Genomic DNA, 24609 nt, shown 5'->3' on the forward strand with positions numbered 1-24609 from the left:
GAGGCAATGTGTAAAGCATTTGCACCAGCGCACAACAGCAACAACATACTAGGCACACCACAAGAGAGACTCCACACAAGGTTATTATAAAAATAACTTTTGTATTGTAAAAACACATCAGATAAAATCACATATATACATGGTGCCAACTGGCATGGGCAATATTCACAGGGATTATGTACACAAGACAGGGCCACATGGGCGCCTGTCAGAATCAGATATAGTACTTCTAGATAAAATGTAGAATATAAAATCACTTCTAGAATAAAGAATAAATGTAACATAAAATAATAATCACAGATAACAACCAGTAACCACTGGTAACAGGAACCAGGACCTTACTAGGACCACCTGTACTAAAAAAAGAAGAACCACCTAAGTATCACACAGCATTTAGGGGTCTAAGAAAGAATACATTACTCATGATGCAATAAACCTACATTCAGAGGAGTAGAAAAGACAACCACCTAAGTATCACTCAGCGTTTAGGGGTCTAGGAAAAGAACACATTACCCATGATGCAATAACCTACATTCAGAGGAGTAATAAAGAGAAACACACGATGCCTAAAGCATTCAGAGGTGTTGAGAATAAAGCACACGATGCAATAAAATACATTCAGGGGTGCAGCGCAAGAAGACACATGATGACTAAACATTCAGAGGTGCAGCGCATGGAAAGAAGGACACATAATGCATAAACCTACACATTCAGAGGTGCATAATAAATCAATAGCGCAAAAACTCACATTAGCAATAACTATTAAAAAGCATAGAAATCACATTGCGCAAACACTACATAAGCCACTACCTGTGGCAGTCCCTAGGCCAACTGGCCTTGTGGGGCAAAGATGCCCTGAGTCCAAAGTCAGGGTGCGCTGCCAAGCAGCGCCAGTTTCAAAAGTACAAAAACCTAAACGTGGCAGCCGCCCACAAAGTGCTGGGCAGCTGGGATCAGAAAGCTGTGGCAGGGCTCTCAGTAGCCCCTAGAACAAATCTGCGCCACCTGAGCCACCCAGGCTCTCTAACGTTGGGGCGACCCGCTGCCAATCGGGGCCGCCCTGACCAGCAACAACAAAAGGGCCCTCGAGCCTCGCCGGGCTCATGAATCAAGAAATGGCCCCCTAGAGCCTCTCATGGCTCTACACACGTTGGGGCGACCCACTGCCAACCGGGGCCGCCCTTGAAGCCCTCATGGCTTGACTCGCGTTGGGGCGACCCACTGCCAACTGGGGCCGCCCTTGAAGCCCTCGTGGCTTCATATGCACAAGGAGCGCGAGCTCGCGCTACTGGGGAGGGGCGGACACCGACAATGTGTCCCGGCGACCCCTCCCTTTCTCCTGCCCCACTCACCGGACTCGGGTGGGGGCTCCTTCGGAACACACAGGAGCCCGGCCTTAGGAAGACGCCTCTCTCTCTACCCGGCCATCCACCAACCGTGGGGGCGGCCCACTGGCATTGGGGCCGCCCGGAGAGGAAGCACTGGCCAGGTCTCCCGCCCACCCCCCCTTTACTCACCGGGACTCGGGGCGGGCTGGTGCTGGCATCTCTCCTTCGCTCTCCTTTTCGGCGCTTCACTGGCGGTGGGGGCGGGCACCGACAATGTGCCCCGCGCCCCCTCCGCTCTCTCCTCACGGCGGGCTGGTGCCTGCGGGCCTCTCCCACAGCCATGGGAGCCCGGCACCGGCCGCCATCTCTCCTCTCCTCTCCTCTCTCAGCTGCGGGGGCGGGACTTCCGGCCGGCCGCGCTGAGATTGGCCGGCCGGCCAGTCACTTCCGGGTCGCCGCGGGCAGCGCGGCGGCCCCCTCTAGACAGGCAGGCGGGCAGGCAAACTTTCCCGAGGAGTGGGCTCCCTCGTGGAAAGTAAAATATCGCGGCAAGGTCCCTGGCAGGGTAGACACCTGCCAGAGGGCAATAAATCCAAAATAAGCGAGGTGGGCACTCGCAGGATAGATCATCCAAACACGGGCAACATCGCAGGGTAGGCACCTGCCAAGTCTCACGCATCGGGCGTGAGACGCTAAAAACGCCCGTAATACTGCAAGGAGCGCTCTCAAGGCGCTAGGGGCATAGACAAGCCCACAGGAACGACCCCTGCATCAAGAAGGGTCCCAGGGACACAGCAAGTCCATCAATAAAGTCCCCCCTGGAACAAAGGGGGCAGAGTCCAGTCAGCCCCCAGCAAGGGCAGCACACAGCAAGTCCAAGCAATAAGTCCTTCAGGAGTCCAGTAAGCAGGGGGACAGTCAGGAAGAGTCCCCCATCAGTCCATCAGGTGTCCAGGAGCTGGGCAGGGCCCAGGGATTCCCCTGGGCCCCAGCAGCAGCATGCCCCTGGCAGATTCAAGTTAGAAACAAGAACCTTTTGGATGGAGACACAGCCCCTTCTTATACACAGAAAAACCTTTGAAGTCCTTTGAAGCAGGCAGTGTGAGAACCAGCTAGAACTGGTTATAGGGAAGTCCCTTCAGTATCAGGGACAGAGGTGTCAGTCGCCCAGCGGGAGGTGGAGCCAGCTTTGTAGTTAGGCAGGCACAGCCCTTCACTATCAGGTGCCATCTCCTCCCACTTCCCTGGCAGCAGATGCTGCCTTTCATCCATGGGCTGACTTCAGACAACCTCCTGGGCTCTCTAGCCCCTGTCATCCTCAAACCAGACAGTCAATCCACAAGCAGGCCCAGGCACTCTGGGCCAGGCTCACCAGCCAATCACACGAGAGCACCAACTTACACAAATATGCCAACTTCCAAAAGTAGTACTTCTAGACTAGACACAGTCATGCCACATATATCATTTTGCAGCATTCATTCTCACGAGTTCATACATACCAAACTCGCCCCTGGACTCCCCACACATCAGGAACTACCATGGGCATACATATTCCCCATTCATTCCTATGGGAGGGCAGGTCACTCACCACACACACAGAGAGCTCAAGCACTTTACACTGTACCACGGTGAAAAAGTGCGCAGAGGCCTAAAGTCACCAACACCAGGTTCCATAAACAGGCTGGGGAAAAAGCAAAAAGTCTAGGGGTGAACCTGCCCAACGGGCCGGGTCCAACAGTTAGCAGTTCACGCCACGTTAGGGGATATTTTGTCCATGCAACTGCAACACACCCAAGAGATCGCATTGTTGGGCTGTACAGTGAACTTCCCCCTGAAGGTCAGGAAACTGTTAGCTCTGGGTCTCCTGCTGGCCAAGCGCGAAATTGCTTTATTGTGGGGCAGCAAGAGGGTCTCCACTTTGCAGGCTTGTCTCTGCAGCCTAGCTTACTGTAATGTTAATTGTGAAGAATTCTCCACCTTGATACCCAGGGCCTCCATCCCTGTAGATATTTGGGGACCATATCGGGACTATGTTGACAGAAAGAGAGCTGAGCTGGATTCGGCGGTTTCTAGCGGCATCTCACCTGAGGGCATTGGTTGAGCACCCACCCCTGGTTGGGTATTGGCCCCCGGTCCACCCCAGCTGCCTGTTGTGCCAGAATGGATTGCCCTGTACGAGAGCTCATGATTGATGCTATCATTGTTGCTCATGCAATGTATGTATATCCCCGCTTGCCAGTCATACTGTACCTCCCTCTTTTTCACACTTATTGAATTATGTTTGTCAATTATGTGCAATGCTCCTGTTGCTCTTATTGCTGCAATTACCACTGTAATGCCAATTCCTTTCTTATGCAAAAATCTGAAAATAAAAGTTTATTAAAAAAAACAAAGGGTTTTTGAAGTATGTTGCCAATATTATAGGTTCATTTAGGTGGAAAGAATTTGGAATTGTAGGTATAAAGTGTGGGTTCATTCTTAACACCACTTGGATTCCTTAAACTGTAGAAATGGTTCTGAAACTGAAAGCCTGAATTTCATTAACACTCCTGGCCAATGTGATGGCCACAAAGAACGCTGTTTTCCATGAGATGTATTTCATTTCTGCTTTATGGATCGACTCAAAGGGTGTTTCAGGAGTTGAGGGAGAAAAGTATTTTACCTGCCAAGCCACTGCAGTACGTTGTATAGGTGGAAACACCCTGAAAAGGTCGCTCATGAATTCTTTTACTATCCTTGTAGACCAAAATGAAAGTTCCCTCAGACTTCCTACGAAACCTGTTAATTGCTGCCAGGTGAACCTAGATGAACGAATGTGCCAATCCGGACTTTGCCAAAAGAAGGAGCTATGGCAATAACTGTTACGGTGGAGAATGGAAAGGATGCAGGCCCTTCTTAATGCACCAGTGGCAGAATCTCTTCCATTTTACTGCATACGCCTTATTTGTAGAAAAAGCTCTTAAATGTTGCAGGATGGATTTACATTCTGCTGGAAGAACTAAAGATCCAAACTCGTAGTCAGAGGCGCCATGCCAATAAACTCAGACTATTTGCGGGTGTAGTATCTGGCTGTTCATGTAGTATAGATTGTTCAACGCCCGGAAAGAGAATGTGTGAAGACGCTCCGAATACCAAAGCGGTCTTGGACATGCAGGGGCTACGAGAATGAGATGGCATGGCTCCTTCATTTTGCATATTACTCTTGGGATAAGAGGTAACAGTGGAAACATATAAGCGAACATTCCTGTCCACTGCATGTGGAGAGCGTTCCCCAAAGATGTTTTCTGAGGAAATCTGCTGGCAAACCATAAGCACTTTTTATTGGTCAGAGTTGCAAAAAGATCCAACTTTGCAGTGTCCCAGACCTTGAATACTTGTTCCAGCTGCACCTGATTCAGTGCCCATTCATGGCATTGGCTGATTGTTCTGCTGAGAGAATCTACCCATTCGTGGTCTATGCCTGGGACATGCTCTACTTGCAGAGTTATTTTGTGCTTGAGCAACCACTTCCAGATTTCTTGTGCCTGAGCCAAAAGCGTGTGAGACATGTTACCCCCTTACTTGGCCAGGGAGAACATAGTTGGGGTGTTGTCGGTTCTTACCATAACAGGAGAGCCTTGAATTCTGGGGAGGAATGCTTGCAGCCGTAGTAACAATGCCCTCAACTCTAAGAGATTTATATGCATCTGCGCTTCTTGAACAAACTATTTTCCATGAATCTCCAAGTCATGGATAGATGGGGCGGTAAGGAACTAATATAGGTCTCTTACAGATATATCGTTACCGAAGGTAAGTAACTTGTTAATCTGAAAGAGACTATTAGTTATAGATTCCTTACCATAGAATAGATACCCCAGCAATACCAACACCTGAGGTGGGTCTGGGAACCAAGATTACACGAGGAAGTCCTGGAGAACTAAACAGCCAAAGAAGCCGTCTCTCCGGACTTGAGCATCCAGGAAATAATGTCTAGTGAATGTGTGCAGTGATGCCCACGTGGCTGCCTGGAAGATGTAATTGAGAGGAACTCCACGTCCCAAAGCAGTAGTGGCTGCAGTCGCCCTAGTGGAGTGGGAGCGCAATCCTACTGGAGGTTCCTTCTTCGTAACCCTGGGTGGGCAACTTCGCTACGCCCACGAAGTGGTCGTAGTGTTGCCTACTTCGCCCTTTGCAAAGTAGGCGAAGCAGGCAACACTACGCCCACTCCTTGGGCGTAGCAAAGTTTCCCCCCACCCGCCTCCCTCCCGCCCTCCCGAACATACCTAATTTTTAAGAAATGGGCACATAAAAAGAAATAAAGACACTTACCTTGTCCGCGGCGTCCCGGGGCTCCCTCTGCTCGTTCATGACGCCGTCTGCAAACCAATGCGCATGCGCGGCCTCGCGAGAAATGCGCATGCGCGGCCACCCGCGCATGCGCATTGGTTAGCAGACGGCGGCGTGAACGGGGTGAACGAGCAGAGGGAGCCCCGGGACGCCGCGGACAAGGTAAGTGTCTTTTAATTATTTTTATGTGCCAATTCTTAAAAATTAGGTATGTTCGGGAGGGGGGCATGCGGCGCGTAGTGGGGCTACGCTAAGTGCGCAGGTGGGCGTAGTTTCTCGCCCACTTTGCGTAGCTTCGCGTAGCCCCACTACGCTCACTACGCCCAGGCCTAGTCAAGGAATAGCATATTTTGATCCCTAGAACAACCCATCGAGCAATGGTCCGTTTCTGCACGGCCTGACCTTTTTTGGCACCCACATAGCCAATAAAGAGTTGATCGTACACCTGGAATTGCTTTGTATGCTCCAAATAAAAGGATAGCGCAAGTTTTGGATCCAGACGGTGGAAACTTTCTTCCTCTTTAGAAGGATGCAGGGGGGGAAGAAGGTGGGCAAAGTAATGGCCTGTTTTATGTGGAAAGAGGTAACCACTTTAGGGAGAAAAGAAGGCTGAGTTCTGAGGACAACGGCAAGGAAAGGAGGCTTAGAAAAATGGGCCTGAAGCTCACCCACCCTGCGAGCAGAGGTGATGGCAATCAGAAAGGCAATTTTCAAAATCGTAAGTCCGAGAGGACAATTATGTAATGGCTCGAAGGGAGCACACATCCGGTAAGTCAAAACCAGATTCAAGACCCACTGGAGCATAGGAGGAAAGAGGTGAGTAATGCCCTCTAGAAACCTAGTTACAATAGGGGACTTGAGAAGAGCAGGTTGATCTGGAAGGCGAAGAAAGGCAGAAATGGCCGAAAGATAGCCTTTAAGAATGCCCAGAGCAGAGCCCTGCTGGGCTAAAGAAAGAAGAAAAAGGAGAACCTCTGAAAGAGGGGCAGAAAGGGGATCCACAGCATTTGCTGTGCACCATGCCACACATTTGTTCCATCTGCAGGCATTTACCATTTTAGTGGAGGGGTGCCTAGCTTCCAAGATGACATTACATACTTCGGGAGGAAGGTCAAAAGCTGTCAACGGTCGCCACCCAAGCTCCACGCAAGGAGGTGGAGGATGGACAGGTTCGCGAGGAGGACCATGCCCTGCTGCTGCGACAGAAGATCCTCCCGAAGCGGGAGTCCGATTGGAGGATCGATGGCCGTCTACAAGAGCCCGGGATACCAGACTCTTCGTGGCCACTCCGGAGCCACAAGAATGACTTGAGCCTGGTCTCGCTTGATCTTCTTCAGCACTTTGGGCTGAAGTGGTATAGGCGTAAAGGTGTATAGACGACCGCAACTCCAATTGCAACGAAAAGAGTCGCTGAGCGAGTGCCACCTTGGAAATTCCAATGCGCCGAACTGTTGACATTGCGCTTTCTCTTCGGTGGCGAAAAGATCTAACCAAGGCTCTCCCCACTGCTGAAAGAGACCTTGCACCACTTCTGAGTGAAGATGCCATTCGTGATCCACCATGCACTGACGGCTGACTTAGACTACCCTGGCCTTCAGGGAAGCTGCCAGGTGCTGAACTGCCAGGGACATGCCCTGATGTTCCAGCCATGTCCAGAGGTGAAGAGCCTCTTGACATAGGGTCCACGACCCCATCACGCACTGTTTGTTGCAGTACCACATGGCAGTGGTGTCGTCCGTGAACACCTGCACAACTCTTCGCTTGACAGAAGGAAAGAATGCTTTCAGTGCAAGTCGGATCTCCCAGAGCTCCAGAATATGGATGTGGAGATCAGGCTCCACCAGAGACCAGAGGCCTCTGATCTCCGTCCCTCCCATATGGCCTCCCCATCCCAAGAGTGACGCACCTGTCGCTACCGGGACTCTGGTAGGGGAAGGGAGAGGGATCTGCTGTCTATCAAATCCAGGTTCGATTGCCACCACTGCAGTTGGAGCGCAGTGCCCTCTCGAGATCTGGATACAATCGAAAGATTCCCCTGATGCTGTGCCCAATGGAACTTCACTGCACTGCAGAGCCCGCATGTGCCACCAGCCATGATCCACCAGCACGATGCAGAAAGCCATGAGGCATAGTAGCCTCAGGGTCATTCTCAACGAAACCTGGGATAGAGGCTGAAACATCGGAATCATAGCAAGAATATCCCAGATTCGCTGCTTGGGAGGATAAACCCAAAACTGCGTTGTATCCAGATCCGCTCCGATGAAGAGGAGCTTCTGAGAGGGACTTACGTGCGATTTCGGCACGTTGATCGCGAACCCCAGCAAATGCAGGAGGTCCGCGGTAGTCTGGAGGTGAGAGACGACAGCCTGGGGCGAGCCTACCTTCAACAGCCAGTCGTCAAGATAGGGAAAGACTGGAACCCCCGATCTGCAGAGATGAGCTGCAACCAACGTCATCATTTTCGTGAACACCGGAAGGGCCCTACCCTGTTCCCATGAGGCACAGGTCAAGGCTGATTTGCATATGGCCATGTCTGAACTGGGGTGGTGTGGTGTGGAGTGCAAAAAAACGATGTATTTAGGCCCAGATCTCTGTACTGGGGTGAATGTATGACATTGTTCTGCATTCTGTCCATCAACTGTTGTTTTTGCGTGAGACCAAAGGGGAGCACAGTAAACTAAAGTTGCTCGTGGCCCACTGTGAACCGCAGATAGCGCCGGTAGGCAGGGATGACGGGGATATGAAAATAAGCGTCCTGCAAGTCCAGCGAACGCCTCCATCCAGTCTCCAGGGTCGAGGGCAGATAGAACCTGAGCCAATGACAACATTTTGAACTTCTCCTTCGGGAGGAGGCCGTTGACGTTTCTGAGATCCAAGATAAGACGCAGGCCTTTGTCCTTCTCAGGCACCAGAAAGTAGTGGGAATAACAGCCACAACCTACTTCTGGGGCAGCAACTCGCTCGATAGACCCATTGGTCAAGAGAGCCATAACTTCCTGACAGAAAGGGCCAAGTGATCCTCTGACATGCAATGGAATTGTGGTGGCATGGATTGAGAGGTAGTCTCAAAGGGGAGGGAGTAGCTCCTTCGGACTATCTGCAAAACCCACCTGCCCAACGTGATGGTGTGCCAGTACGGAAGGTGGTGGCGGATCCTGCCGCCCACTGGCAACTGGAGGCACTGAAAGGTCAGACTAGGAATGTTTGGAGGCTGCTGCAGAGGCGGCACTGGTGGACTGGCACGCCCGCTGGCCCTCAGACCCATGGCGCTGGGTCCCACGGCCACGCAGAGGCTGGGCAGCTTGCGCCGGCCTGTGGCTTTGGGAGGAAAGTGGCAGGGCACCCCTTCCATAGCCACGAAAGGCACGAGATGTAGTCGCGAGGCCCAAGGACCTGGCCGAATCCCTAGAATCCTTGATGGGAAAGCCAGTGGACATCAGCCAGGTGTAGTGTCTTAGGGCTACCCACGTTGAAATAGTCCTGCCTAGCGAGTCGGTGGTGTCCAGCCCACAGTGAATGGCGAACTTTGCTGCACCTCCGGGCACTGTGGCAGCACCTGCTTAACCGTATCCCAGACAGAGTGGGTGTAACGGCCCAAGAGATATGCATTATTCACCGACCGCAGTTCTAAGCTGGCGGAAGAAAACATCTTCCTTCCCAAGATGTTTCAGCTTCTTGGATTCTCTATCTGGGGGAGCAGTAGGGAATGAGCCTTTGGATGTAGAGGCTTGCACTTGCAAGTTCTCAGGGGTAGGATGTTGAGAGAGGAAAATGAGGTCGCCCGGAGACGGGTAGTGGCATCGGGCAATCATCCTCTCCACAGGAGCTCCTGTGCTGAGCTTGGACCAAGTGCCCAGAAGGATGTCAGTAAGGGCCTTATTAAAAGATAGCAGAGGCTCCGAAGAGGGCGCTGCCGGTTGAAGCCCCTCAGTCAGGAGGTTAGTCCTGACTTCCATCGTAGGAAGCCCAAGGCCTCAGCCGCCCTACGCAACACCACAGCGTAGGAGGCTCCCTTCTCCATAGCCAAGATAGTGGAAGAAAGCATAGCAAGGTCTGGGGAGGTATCCAGACCACTGGTACCACCCAACTCCTCTCTCCAGTCCGGGTCTTCAAGTTGGCAAGCAAGAGGGTCAACAGACCCCTCCCAGTCCTCCTCACCCTCTCCAGGCTCCCACTTAGGGTGATAGGTAACACCATGGTAGAAAATTGGCACAAAAATGCTGGCCGGCGCCGGTGACGGCTCCGTATATACATTCATTCATTCATAATAACTTTATTGCAACTATTGCAGTCATAAAAGCACAACAACTAGTAACAATCTACAGTACATTTCAAATCACTATAAGAACTAAGATCCGGTGATGACATTAGGAAATCTAAGGATGCATAAACTTCCCGAGATATTCAAGAAATGAAACAATTAAAAAAAAAGATATATATATATATATATAAATTAAGATGAAGTTTAAAAATTATTAAACATTTCATACAGTTAGTAAAAACACTCCAGAATGATTACAACTAAATAACAACCACAGTTCGCTAAATATCAATTTCCAAAAGGTACCTTCGTTTCAGCCACATTGCCTGGAGGAATTTGGAAGTTACAACCACATACACTGGGTCTGTATCAGATTTTAGGATTCTAAAAAAAGCAGAATAGTCCCTAATACCCAAGTTCCTACACAGTTGTATAATCCATTTAGACCGGGCCTGCTGGTAAGCCAGGCAGAAGAAGAATACATGAATTTCAGTTTATTTCGCCTTACGGCATCCAGGGCAAAGGTAGCAGGTCTCACCTGACCACTTATTAGTTAATGCAAACAGTGGAAGGGTCCCATATCTAAATTGGAAAAACAGCCTCCTTGTGAACGATGGATATATTGAATCTAAGACCTGTTCAAATTGATATGATTTAAAATTTAGAAACCCATGCGTCAAACTCGTAATGCTAGTCGCTTGGGTTAAACAAGTCCAATTGAAATCACTTAATCTTTTAGGGTTAGCTAGACCTGCCTCCTCCGGGGAGACCCATAGGTCCTCCCTACCAATAGCACGGAACATCTCCCTCACAAAGGAGAGCCATGGTATACTACACACCGCCCCTGGTAACAGTAGTAGTGCCTTGAGTTCCTCCCTGTAGTGTCTCAACTCGGCTGTACTCCATAGTCGACGCCAATATAGTAGGGGTCAGCTCGAGATTAAGTCCACTACGGGGGGGGGATTACCCAGGTCCATCCTAAGGGGGACCAGTGGGGTGTTTGTTGGGAGAGCAGAGATACTTCTAACAAACTTGTTTTCAGTAAGAGTCAATATACGTCAAGGGGGATACCGGGGTCGACGCTGGCTGGGGACACAACTGGCGTCAGAGGCGGCGGTGGTATAGTCAATGGATTCGACGCCGGAGGTGGCAGGTGGCGACACAGGCCTAAAACCCCAAAAAATGGAGAGGAGAACTTCGTAAAATGTACGAAGTTGGGCAGGGGTCCCTCTGGCTCCAGGAAAGGAGGGGAAACTGAGTCGACCCAGCAGGCTCCGCGGGCGGAGCCGAATGACGACGACCGTCCACATCCCGTCAGCCGACGAACGGGGAGAAGGCGAAGAGCGACGGTGCTTCTTCACCTTCTTCTTGTACTTCAACTTACCCAAAGACGAAGACTTAGACAAGGAGTGGTGGTGATGGCTCCACGACCTCCCTCTCCACCGGGACCTTGAGAGGCACGGAGCCTAATGCCGGGCCTCCAGAAGCTTTCAGGACTGCTCCCGCAAAGACTTCGGGCCAAGGCCTGACAGTCGGAGCACAAATCCGGGTCGTGCTCCAGGCACCAGAGGCACACCAGAGTGGGTCCGTCACCGACATCTGCTTGTGGCAGGAGCCACAAGGCTTGAAGCCGGTCTGCCGAAATGACATCCCTGTGCACCAGGAGTCAAACGACTCAAAAAGAAGTCGACAAAAAGTCAAAAGAGAGTTAGTCAAAAAGTGACTAGAGTACTGCTCTCTCCAGATCTGCGCTGGCTAGCGCAGGTAAAGAAAGAACTGGCGTCAGAGCGGCTTCTAAGTAGATACCGCGACTTCATCCCGGCGATCACGACACAGACGACAGATGCTGAGTCGACTGACGCCACCTACGGACGTGCAAGGGTACTGCTACGAAAAAAGTTCTCCGGATCCAGTCTGATGCCTGGGGGTAATTCTAAGGTAAGGAATCTCTAAGTAATAGTCTCTTTCAGATAGAGCCTTCTTCATTGCCTGTCTGAGGAGAATAACATTGTCGAAACTGTGAACCTGAATCCACTGGATGACCAGCTATACCTGAAGCGGCCTCATATGTCAGCGACAATTTGGAATCGATAGGATGCATGAGGCTAGCATTCCCAGCATAGACTTGTACATTCTTACTGAAACTGACTTTTTTGCGTTAAGTTGAGCCGCCATCTGTATTATCTTGTGCCTTTGTTCTGGCGTGGGATATGCCTTTGCTACCTTAGTGCCCAAGACTGCTCCAAGGAATATCTGCGTTTGACTTGGAATGAGAAAATACTTTTCTATGTTGAGCTGTAGCCCCAGAGAATTGAACACAAGATGCAGCTTAAGTAGATTCTCTTGCAGAGTGGAATGTGGACCCTTTTACGAGCTAGTCGTCCAGGTAGGGAAAGACCTGGTGGCCTTGCCTTCTCAGAAAAGCCCCTACCGGCGCCATGCTCTTTGTGAATACCCTGGAGGCTGAACAAAGGTCAAAAGGGATGACCTTGTATTGATAATGGCACCCTACCACCTAGAACATAAGGAAGTGATGGTGTTGGATGTGCAAATATGCGTCTAAGATCAAGAGACATCAAAGTCCCCTTTATTTATCAACAAGAGAAACTCTTACAATAGCATTCTGAAAGGCTGTTTCTTGATATATTTGTTTAGTCGTCCGAGATCCATTACCCACATTTCTTCTTTATGGGGAAGAAATTTTAGTAGAAACTTTTTCCACGTTGCCAGAAAGGAAATCCTTCAACAGAAGAGTTGAAATCTCTTGTTTTAAGAGAGTAAAATGTTGATGCGCCCTCTTGGAAGGTGGATGACAAGGAACCTTTTGGACAAAGTCCAGAGTGTGACCTCGATAAATAATGTCCAACACCCATTTGTCCTTCATGGTGGTGTTCCACTGATAGAAAAAAGTGGACAGACGATGGATACCCTGAGGCTGGTGATGACCAGAGGTGGCTGGTGGGCGAAAAACATCACTGACGTCCGAAGGTGTCTTGAGACTTTCCTCGTGTTGAAGGCCGGCGTCAGGCTGATTGCTGCGTGTATGGCATGTTGGAAGCTCAAAATTGTTGTTGTTGCTGACTGACGTACTGTGGTCTATAGCCCTATTGAGAATAGGACTGGTATCGATATGACTGGAAGGAAGGCCTCTGCTGGAACGGACCTCTTCCTCCATGAAAGGACTGTTAATGTCGTTATTGGAGTGTATCTAGGGAACGTGCCATCTCTGTATCCACTTTAATCCCCGGTAAAGTGTCATCCATGTGCTTTCCGTACAGATTCTTCCAGTCGAAGAGCATATCCTGGATTTTCAATTCAATCTCAGGTTGGAAAGATGTAGACTTCAACCAGCCAGGTCTACGGAGAATAGCAGCACCTGCTATCTATCTGAAGGCAATGGAAGACAGGTCCATAGGCGTATCTATTACCTCAGAAGATACTAGGACACCTTCCTGCAAAATGTCTTCCACATCTTTTCTTTTCCTCAGGGAGATGTTCCAGATAGGACCACATCTGGCGCCCCAGAATAGCTAAGGCTTTGGAGGCCTTAATGGATGTAGCCGCCATTGCAGCAAAGCGTTTGCTAATATTATCGATCCCTTTTCCTTCCTTATCAGGGGGAGCCGAGTAAGAAGCAAACAGATTCCGGAGCGCCGTTGCACTGCTTGCATAATCACTGAATCTGGTCGAGGCTATCCAATCAAACACGTAGAAGCAGAATCAGGCTCTTTATACTTTTTCTTCATTCACAGCAACACAGCCGTGACCTAAGCTGGGTTCCTCATGAGCTTCAACCCCTCTTCCCAGATGTAACTGACTATGGGGATGGATCATGCCGATTTTCTAGCAGAGTCCTTAAAATCCTAAAGGAGACATTCAGTCTGAGTTGTAGGAAGCAGTAGGTCTAATCTTTTGGATGCTCTAACAACCTGCGCAATCCTCCGATATCCCCCAGAGAACTTGATGGAGAAGGAGATGGCGACGGTGAAGGAGCACTATAATCCACCCTTTCCTGGCCAACCCTGCCTTGATCTTGAATGATCTCCTCTTCCTCTGGGTGATCATCGGGATCACTTTCGATGTAATTATCCCTGATGGTAAAACTACAATGGGCTAGTTTTTCTTCCTGGGCTGGAGGTAGCGGAGGAGTAACAGGTTTTGGTGATCTAACCTCTATTCCAGGGCGTCCCGAAGTGAGCGGAACTGCAGCAAGAGTGTCCGGAAAACATTTGTAATAGTCGTTTAGCATTTGCCTGAGATCCGCGACCAGAGAAGTTGGCACTAACATGGAATCGTCTCTTCTGTCTTGTTTTTCCTCATAGGTCTCATATGGGTAATGGTCCTGAAAAGAATCATAACATTGCAGCCGATGACGAGCCATTAAATATTAGTCACCTTCCATGTATTCCAAGAATCCAGGATAGGATCCTCGCCCACATTATCTATGTTGTTACATTTTACTTTCAACTTTGACGGGCTGGAGGCTGGTCCAAACAGGCTCTCGTCTCCTGACTCATCTGTATCCAAAAGTTGAGATGGAGGTAGAGGTGATACTTTTCTTAGAGATGCGATACCGGGAGACTTTTGTGCAATTTCATGCATTCAAATGTCTTTTTTGTGCTTTGTCGACATCAAAGGAACTAGTTTTATGGTGATAGTCGTTAAAGCGGGATTCCTTATCGAAGACTTGAACACCGTCATAGGAGTGACCGTCAATGAGGTCGTAGACGAAGCCGCCAAAGTTGTAGACGGGCCGCCGACGCGGTTGTCATCATCTACGGAGGTGATCGTAGTCACTGTTCTCTTCGATTAGGCAGTTGTCACTGCCGTCGGAGCGGTAGTTGTCGGCACAGCAGTAGAAATGACTGTTGGTGGTGATCTGGATGTTTTTCTCGATGACTGGTCCGTCAACGGAAGCTTTTTCGTCAACGAAGTCTGCTTTTGAGGAGTTACAGGCACAGATGCAGAAGAAGTGGAAGGCTTCTTCTGGGCAGCTGTATATGGGCAGCATTCTCAGAAATAAATGCTTTGTCAGCCTTCATCTTTTTTGAGTCCTCCTTTAAGGTGGTAGAGCTCTAATTTTTACGTTTTCGCTCAGGTGTGGAGCAACTAGGACCTTCCTTGTCATCAGATGCAGTTATAACAATAATCTGGCCTCTCGGTCCTTAAGAGTCCTTAAGAGTCTTGGCAGAGAATATTCTGCAATATTTACAATCCCTGGCAGTATACTTGGGATATAAGCAATAAAGACAGTTTTTGTGAGCATCTTCTGAGAATAGCCTTGACTTCTCACAAGACTTGCAAGGTCTAAAGTCTCTTCTTAGATCCCTCTTACATCTTGAAAAGTTAGTGAAGTTGAAGATAAACAATAACTTATGCTAAAATCAGTAGAATTGTTTTAGAGAGGAACAGAGCAGGATAAAAAGAAAACCAACTGAAAGACCTGAGCAGAGCTCAGGGAGGCTCCCTCACACAAGATGTGCAGTTAGAAATCCAAGGTATGGTAGCTCTGTAGGAGAGAAGGGGTCTGAGGCTTGTCTCTGATTCGGTTGATGTTTGGGTCTATTCTAAAGATGTGTAATGGTTTACAAATCGACTATATTTCTCAATGCTTTCTAATGTACTTCTAATAGTACTGCTTATTTAAGTACAGTGGGACTCCCACCATGAAGACGGGGAAGATTCAATCATGTGAATCTATGAAAGATTCAATACTGGAGAACATATGTTGGATCTTGTTCAGCCTTTCTCCATTCTTGTCTAGTCGGACTTTCATGTCATATAAGCATATTGTAAGATGGTCAATCTTCTTATCAATTGTTCACTGACTGGTTCACACATCCACTAGTTTTTCACGTAAGTCCTGATCATGGGCTTATCTAGACATCATGTCACCTTCGGACCAATTATGTACAGAAGCAATGTCGTAAGCATGGGTTTTTGCAGAGAGGTTGTTATTTAGACTAATTTAACCTGTTTAGGATCTGTTTTGCCTATGTTGTGGCCACAAATCTAGGGAGATGCAGTAAAGGGAAGGGGACGGAGCCCCACAGCCATGCTATATCACACGTATCTCAGGCAGCGTTTTTACAGTGGATCATAACAGTTATAAGCAAATGCGGGGTGCATGCATTTTGTTCCTGGTCTATCAGTCTCTCGGTCAGCTCCTCCCGCTATAGACAGACAAAATGCTTGCCAATGGGCCAAATGGAACTACACTGTCCATTAGCTGCCATGCCCTTTTTTTCCACATAGAGCTCACCAAGTGGATGACAAGCGGTATACAGCCGGATCCTCAGAAGACTGGGCCACACCCTGCGCTTCCAAATCCTGCTCTCAGGGCCCCCTCAGCACATACGTCTCCTCTGCTAAGTATTGCTTGGCACCGATGGTCCAGCCGTACGCCTGAAGGATTGCCAGGCTTCAGCCAGCCCACATGCCAAACCAGACTTTGAGATGCTACCCTCTATCTCTCCTGCGTCAAACCGCAGGCAAAGCAGCCAGGCAGGGCTTCAGGAAGTCACCGTTCAGTTCCACTGCCACAACTGCTGCATTCAGTACGGTGTCCCAGCTCGCCGCATATCTATGCACGGGCTGAAGCTCTTATCAGAAACAATCTGGGCACTAGGCAAGCCATGCAGGCAGAAAGGGATAAATCTAGTTGACAATGCACATATAAACAGTAGAACAAAATATTGTTCTAATGAAATTAAAAATTACTCATTTAATGGTAGAAGGCTGGTCATGGTTTGGAAAACAGTTGACTTCAAACAAGATTGAAAGTTGTGTGAGGTGAGTGAAAATATGTCAAAGAGAAAAGAATACGAAGGAATGAGTCAAGGAGCTTAAAAAGGTGAAAAAAGGGTGGGGGGTTGTGGAGACATGTACAGGAAGGTTGATTAATAAACAGGAGGCAGCAATAATAAGGCGAACAGCATCATCTTTAGAGCATTGTAACAAGTGAGTAGAAAGAAAGACAATGCCTTCAAATATACACTTCAGCGCGCATTAAAGAGTTGTACTAGTTCTCATTAAAAAGACAATTAAAGTTGCATGTTAGACCAACAGGACCCGCCAATGTACAATCCACCTTACAGACTAAAGAAACAGAGGAGAAAGGCTACTCTTACTGTACAGACCTGTGTGAATCAAAATATAGAAAGATAGCAATGACAGCACGGTTTAATAAACATCCATAGATAAAAGCACCCAGAAGTAAAGATTAGTCTACAGAAAGACAAACAATTGAAAAGTAGAAGAAGAACAAACACAGGGATGTTTACAACGGATGGCAAAAGGGAAAGTTTCGGAGACACAATACAAATAATATATACATAAGAATACATACATATTTGAATATATAAAGGTTAAATAAATACCTTTTGAGACTATTACTTACTTTTAATAATCCAAGGGCAACATTGAAAATGACACTGATTCCCTAGAAAAAAATACAACTATTAGCAATGCATAAATTAATTCTTTTCACTAGCTTGATCAACAGAGTGATAAATAGAAAGTTATAACATTTTCCTATTGAAAAGCAGCATCTATGTGGAGTCTGATTATACCAAGTATTTTAAAAACAGCTAAACAACCACAAAAATACTGCATACATGGCACTCATTACATATCCCAAAACAAATTCCATTTACAACACCATAGGTCAGAGCACATTTTCACAAGTTAAAAAGTGAAATGAAAACATTGTCATAAACGTAGCTGTACCACCTCCACTTGTCAAACCACATTGTATTACATTGAGGTAATGCACTCAAGTTGCAGTTTCAGTGACCCCATAGTGCTAAACCTGTCGCCCCACCTTCCATCTGCATGCATGGGATGTTCTCCGGAACCAGAAGCAACCTGGAATATTTTGCATAGGAGTAGACAAAAGCATAAAGAGAGTACAGTGTACATGGTTGCCCATCTTTGACCAGATACACACTAATGCACCTACTTGGAATCGATTTTCTCTTATTAAAATTGAAAATAGGGAAGATTCGTAGGTCAGGTAGACACTAAGTGTACAAGAGACAAGGTAAATAACTTGTACATACTCCTACATCTGCAGCACCTTTCGGCTAAAATCATGGCAAGAGTCCATTCATAGAAAAACACTCATCCAGATTTGCTATTCGCATCAGTTAATAGATCCACTAAGACTGAGAATTTTAAGAACCTACCTATTTGTATATAGGTCAGTTCATAAACTCTTTACTGGTTGCAAAAATACAGGCCGCACATGGAGTAAATAGCACATCTGAAAGAGACAGTTAGTTATAGATTCCTTACCTTAGAATTACCACCAGGCGTCAGACTGGATCAGAAGAATTCTTTCTTAGCAGCACCCCTGCACGTCGGTAGGTGCCGTTGGTTGCGTCTGTCATTGGCACCGTGTTCACCGGGATGATGTTGCTGTGCCTATTTAGATGCAGTCCCTGCACGCAGACGTCAGTTCTTTCTTTTTCTGCGCCAGCCTAGCGCAGATCCGGAGAGAGCTACCCCTTTAGTCACTTATTGACTAATCTTTTTTCGACTTCTTTTTTGAGTCTTCCACTCCGGGTGCGCAAGGGATTTCCCATTGTCGGACCGGTTTCAAGCTGTGCTTGACATGCATTTTGATGGCCTATGCCTTTTGGCGACAAGGCAGACTCAGCGCTGGAGCGCTTTAAGGATTCTAGAGTTACGGCCAGATCCTTGGGACTCGCAGCATCGTCCCGTCCACCTCAGTCTGCTTTACGCCCCTTCATGGCTACGGAAGGGGCGCCCCACCATGTCCAGCCACCAGTTCACGCAAGCTGCCCAGCCTCTGCATGGCTGCAGGACCCAGCAGGTGGGTCAGTCCACCCTTTCTCCCCCTGCAGTGACTTTCAAACCTTCCTAGTCCAACCTTTCAGGGCCACCAAATGCCAGTGTGCGGCAGGATTCGCCATCACTTCCCGCAGTGGCAAAACATCACGCCGGACAGGTGGGTGTTGCAGATAATCCGAAGGGGCTACTCCCTACTACCCCTCCCTCCATGCCACCGTTTTTCGATCTTCATGTCGGATGATCATTTGGCGCTTCTCCACCAGGAAGTCTCCACTTTCTTGGCCAAGGGAGCTATCGAGAGGGTTCCTATGCCAGAAGTAGGTCGTGGTTGCCCTGAGGACAAAGGCCTATGTCCCATCCTGGACCTCCGGGCCCTCAACGGCTTCCTCCGAAAGAAGTTCAAAAGGCTAACCTTGGCTCAGGTCCTGTCTGCCCTAGACCCTGGAGACTGGATGGTGGCGCTGGACTTGCAGGATGCCTATTTTCACATCCCCGTCCTGCCAGCCCACAGAGGTTACATGCAGTTCATCGTAGGCATCAAACCTTGCTCCCCTTTGGACTCACCTTGCTCCCCTTTGAACTTACCAGTGCCCCTCGGGTGTTCACGAAAGTGTTGGCGGTGGTCGCAGCTCATCTGCGCAGATTAGGGGTTCCAGTCTTCCCATATCTCGAAGACTGGCTGTTGCAGGCGGGCCCGTCCCAGGCTGTCGTTTCATCTCCAGACTACAGCGGACCTCCTGCATCCGCTGGGGTTCACTATCAACGTGTTAAAGTCACACCTGACTCCCTCTCAGACGCTTCATTTCATCGGAGCTGTTCTGGACACAATGAAGTTTCGGCCTATCCTCCCGAGCAACGAGTCCGGGATATTTGAGCTATGATGCTGATGTTTCAGCCTCTATCCTGAACTTTGGTAATAATGACCCTGAAGCTGCTGATCCTCATGGTTACGGTGGGCGCAGCATCAGGGGAATCTTTCGGACTACGTCCAGATCTCGGAAGGAACTGCGCAACAACTGCAGTGGTGGCTAACAAACTAAGTTTGGGTAAGAGGCAGATACCTCTCCCTTCCCCAACCAGATGTCACAGTGGTGACAGATGTGTCACTCGTGGGATGGGGTGGCCTTCTGAGAGAGGCGGAGATCAGAGGAGTCGGGTCACCGGCAGAGTCCGGGCTCCATATCAACCTTCTGGAGTTCTGGGCAATCCTCCTGGCATTCCTTGCCTCTCTAAAGGGGAAAGTAGTGCAGGTGTTCACGGACACCATTGACATGTGGTACTACAACTAGCAGAGCGGGGAGGGGTCCTGGACTCTATGTCAAGAGGCTCTTCATCTCTGGACATGGCTGGAACATCAGGGCATGACCTTGGTGGTTCAACACCTGGCAGGATCTTTGAACGACAGGGTGAACAAACTCAGCCACTGTGCCTGGTACTTCACAAATGGAGTCTTCACTCAGAGGTGGTGCAAGGTCTCTTTCAGCGGTGGGGAGAGTCTTGGTAAGAGCTGTTCGCCACCAAAGAGAAAACGCCATGTCAGCAATTCTGTGCGTAGGAGTTTCCAAGGCGGCACTCGCTTGGCAATGCTTTCTGAACTGGGCACAGAGTCTGGTACCCAGAGCTCCTGAACATGGCCATCGATCCTCCACTCAGACTGCCTCTTCGGGAGGATGTCGCAACAGCAGGGAGGGTCCTTCACCCAAACATGTCGAGCCTCCACCTCCTTGCATGGAGATGGAGCGGCGACAGTTGACCGCTGTTGACCTTCCACCCAAAGCCTGTAATGTCATCTTGGCAGCCAGGCGTCCCTCCACTAAAACGATATACGCCTGTCGATGGAATAAATTTGTGGCATGGTGCACAGCAAAGGCTGTGGATCCTCTTTCTGACCCTCTTTCATAGGTTCTTTTGTATATACTTTCTTTGGCTCAGCAGGGATGCCCTACTAAGCCAAATAAAGTATATACAAAAGAATATACAAAATATATACAAAAGTATAAGAGTGCCCCAGGCACTCTTAAAGGCTATCTTGCAGCAATATCTGCCTTCCTTCGGCTACCAGATCAGCCATCTTTATTCAAGTCCGAGATTGTAAATAGATGATTTAAGGGCATTACTCATCTCTTTCCTCGATCTCCTTTCGTGATGCCCCAGGGGGACTTGAACCTTATCTTAACTTCTCTTATGTGCTCTCCCTTTAAGCCCCTTCACTACTGTCCTCTCAGGCTCCTCACTCTGAAGGGTGCTTTCCTTCTTGCCATCACCTCTGCTCGTAGGGTGAGTGAGCTTCAAGCTCTTTCTTCTAAGCCCCCTTTCTTCTCTGAGCATCCGGACAAAGTAGTGCTTAGGACGAGACCATCGTTCCTTCTAAAAGTGGTTACACCTGTTCACATTGGACAAACTATTACTTTGCCCACTTTTTTCCCATCTCCGCATCCTTCCAGGGAGGAGGAGAGACTCCACCGCCTGGACCCTAAACGTACGTCTTTCTACCTTGACCCCACAAAACATTATCAACTCTTCGTTGACTATGTAGATGCCAAGAAAGGTCGGGCTGCTCAAAAGCGTACCATCTTGAGATGGGTTGTCTTTTGTATTAAAGCCTGTTACACTTTGGTGAAAAAGGAACCTCCAGTGGGGCTCCGAGCTCATTCAACCAGAACTACGGCTGCCACCACTGCTCTTGCACGTGGAGTTTCACTCCTTAGCATCAGTCAGGCAGCCACGTGGGCATCCTTGCACACGTTCACCAGACATTACTGCCTGGACAGCCAAGTCTGGAGGGACTGCTATTTTGCTCATTCTGTCCTCCAGGACTTTCTGGTGGGAACTTGGTTCACACCAGAATCTATAACTAACCTATGTCCAACTATGTAACTTGTTCATGAAGTCTAAGATTCTTCAGAACCTGTGCATGTTTTCGGATTTTTAGCACTTTTGTGGGCTACACTGTGGCCCAAGTGTAGACATAATTTAAAATTAACAATACTGTGCTTCGAGTTATGTATTTTTTGATAATTTAATTCTTTAACATATATAAAAAAAAGTATAGGTTTCTTACAAAGTTTTTTGCTAGTCCTCCGTTTTAGTAGAATATCTTACACATGATTAGAAACAATATCATTAAAGGAAAAGATAAAACAATAGACCTTTTTACCCTACATAAACACAAAGCAACTAAATTAAATAAACTTTTGTGGAAGCTTGGCTATTACTACAAAAAGAAATAGACAACAATTGAATCCACCATGTAAAAACATTAAACGTGTAAATAAAATAATAAAAAAACACTAATAAAATTGATAGTAGGACCAAAGGAGCTATATTTCCTTGTCATTATTGGAGTCACTACAATGCAGTCATAACAGGAAACTAAATAGCACATCCTGTCTGGCCACAAATACACATGATATACCAGTAACTGCATTTACTTACTGAAATGTCATGCTGTCAAGTGTATTTAGAGAGGATAGAACACAAGATTAAGACAAGACTTTATGAGCCCAAAAGTAGCATTAGAAACTACTCTGAAAAATAGTCTGTTGCCTGACAAAATTTTGGCAACTACATTTTCAAATAATAAAACAAAAAGAATAGAAAATAGAACGTGAGAAGTGGCTATTGCAGGGGGAAATCCTGTGGACTAAAAGATTGACTAGCCAATGTGCTCACCATTTTGATTCATAGTCATGGACCATCTTAGGTAATGTATCTTGGTTAATTTGTATCTTCATTTTTCTTACACTGAAATACCTACACAATGCTTGCTAGAATGTAATTATTTAAAAGCAATGTAGTGATGCAAAATGACTACTCACTCGATCTCTTTCACGGCACCACATCACCAATCAAGAATTGTAGCATACATTAATACACATGCTATACAGGTCACCGTAAAAAGGGCGTCAAGACAAAATGCAACATAGGGATCATAGTCCCAATGTACTGGACTCGCTGTAGAGAAAGGAACATAAAGTGCACTGTATCCAGGACTGTTTCAATGAAAGGGAGCTTCTGTGAAGGAGTCAGGCGTGACTTTGGCACACTGATCATGAACCCAAGCAATGCCAGGAGGTTTGAAGTCATCTTGACGTGGTCTATGACAGACAGTTGCAAGTTGAACTTCAAGAACCAGTCGAAGTAGGGGAAAACTGGAATCCTCAGCCTGCGAAGGTGTGTAGCAACAACAACCGCCATAATCTTCATGAACTCCTGAGGAGCACATAAGGCCAAAGGTGAGCACAACAAATTCTAAATGCTCCTGCTCCACCATTAACAGAAGTAGCATCTGTGGGACTGCAGGACAAGTACATGAAAGTAAGCATCCTGCAGGGTCAGAGCTTCCATCCAGTCACCTGGATCCAGGGCAGACGGAACCTGGTACAGTGTGCACATTTTGAATTTGTCCATCTGCAAGAAGGCATTTAGAGGGCAGAAATTTAAAATGGGATAAAGGTTTCGGTCCTTCCGGTGTAGGGTGCTGCATCAAAAAAATCTGGTTGCTGATCACCAGTCTGTGGGATCTGGACACCTGCATGTTCACTGGCAGACAGGACAGGGCTTAGACCAGGTACTCATAGGGATGACAGTCAGGGCTTCACTTAAATTGAAGTAAGAGTTTTGATGAAGCTTGTCCCAGTTTAAACCTATCATTAGAATGTTAGCTTCGACATCCATAGTTGGAAGTTTTAAGTCCAGTACCACCTCTGAACATCTCATTTCCATGCAAAAGAAGGCACCTTTTCATTGGTGGTCTAGAGGAAGAACACAATCCAGTGTCTAGGGAAGTATTCAAACCATTGGCGTGCTTCAAGTCCATATGGAAATTGTCCTCATCATTATGTTGAGAAAAATAATCCCCCTAATCTCCACAGTCATCTCCATAGACTGGTTAGCTCCCCTCAGAGTCCAAACCAAAAAGGTGTTGTTGGAGTGCTGGTGTGCAGCTCCGAGGCACAGGTATGGTTCTGTCTGAATGTAATTGGATAGAGGCAAAGCTATGGTTATTTCTGAATCTTATAGGAGAGAGAATAGTGGGATGAGACCTCGTTAGGGCAAACTGAATTCGCCTAGGAGACTGATAACACTACAGGAATGAGTTTTCCTCCTGCACCAGTGATACCAGTGGCAGCTTCAAAAGTCTAGCATGGATCTCAGTGCCAGATTTGAAGTCAGCTCCAACATCAGAGCGGAATCTGAAGGCATTGACTGCAGAGAACAACCCACCAGCTGTAACCAGACTGGAGGCATCATTAGGGCGAGAAGGCACGCCAAGAGTGCCAAAAATTCAGATCATGGCTTCAAAAAAGGTCTCAATCTGTTGTGATGTCATAGATGGACCTAGAAACTTGGAGTGCATTGTGATCAGATGCAGGAGCAGCTCCTCTGTAGATGACAGAGTGAGACCACGAGGCCCACTGACATCCTTGCAACTTCTCAGGTTGAGTGTGGCAGGACTAGCTCGAACCCTGCTTGGCGACCTTGAGCTTCCACTTTGACTTCTACTTGCCAGAAAATTTGGACTGCAGCGAGGACCTGTTTTGAAAAAGGGTCTAGCACTTTACTTCCAGCTGGACTTCAAAGACTTTTTGTGGTGTTCAGCGACCTAAAACTTGGACTTGTGTTCCTGGATTGTGTTCGGATTCTTAAAGGACCTTTACTCGCAGGACTTGGGACTTGAACCCAGAATTCAGGGGCACACTTCATTGGGATCGGTCACAGACATTTGTTGGCGACAGTCCATACATGGTTTAAACCCTTCAGGACTAAGGGGGGGGGGGGGCGGGGGGGGGCACAGTACTCTTGGACACTAGAAAAAATAGATTTTTCAAGGATAAACACTTGCCAATGTGTCAGGAAAAAGTTGGGAGCACACTCCGG

At 47.9% G+C, this 24609-nt stretch overlaps 1 protein-coding gene across 1 annotated transcript in view; it reads right to left on the bottom strand.

Moving 5' to 3' along the window:
* RABGAP1 (RAB GTPase activating protein 1) overlaps positions 1-24609 on the bottom strand; it is a 967778-nt gene that overhangs the window by 244830 nt on the left and 698339 nt on the right. Inside the window, exon 19 of the mRNA XM_086921082.1 lies at positions 17315-17356. Within this exon, the coding sequence (XP_086777208.1) occupies positions 17315-17356 (42 nt within the window). The remainder of the gene's footprint in view (positions 1-17314; positions 17357-24609) is intronic.

Source organism: Lissotriton vulgaris, chromosome 5 (genome assembly GCF_964263255.1).
Source record: "Lissotriton vulgaris chromosome 5, aLisVul1.2, whole genome shotgun sequence".
Taxonomy (NCBI): domain Eukaryota; kingdom Metazoa; phylum Chordata; class Amphibia; order Caudata; family Salamandridae; genus Lissotriton; species Lissotriton vulgaris.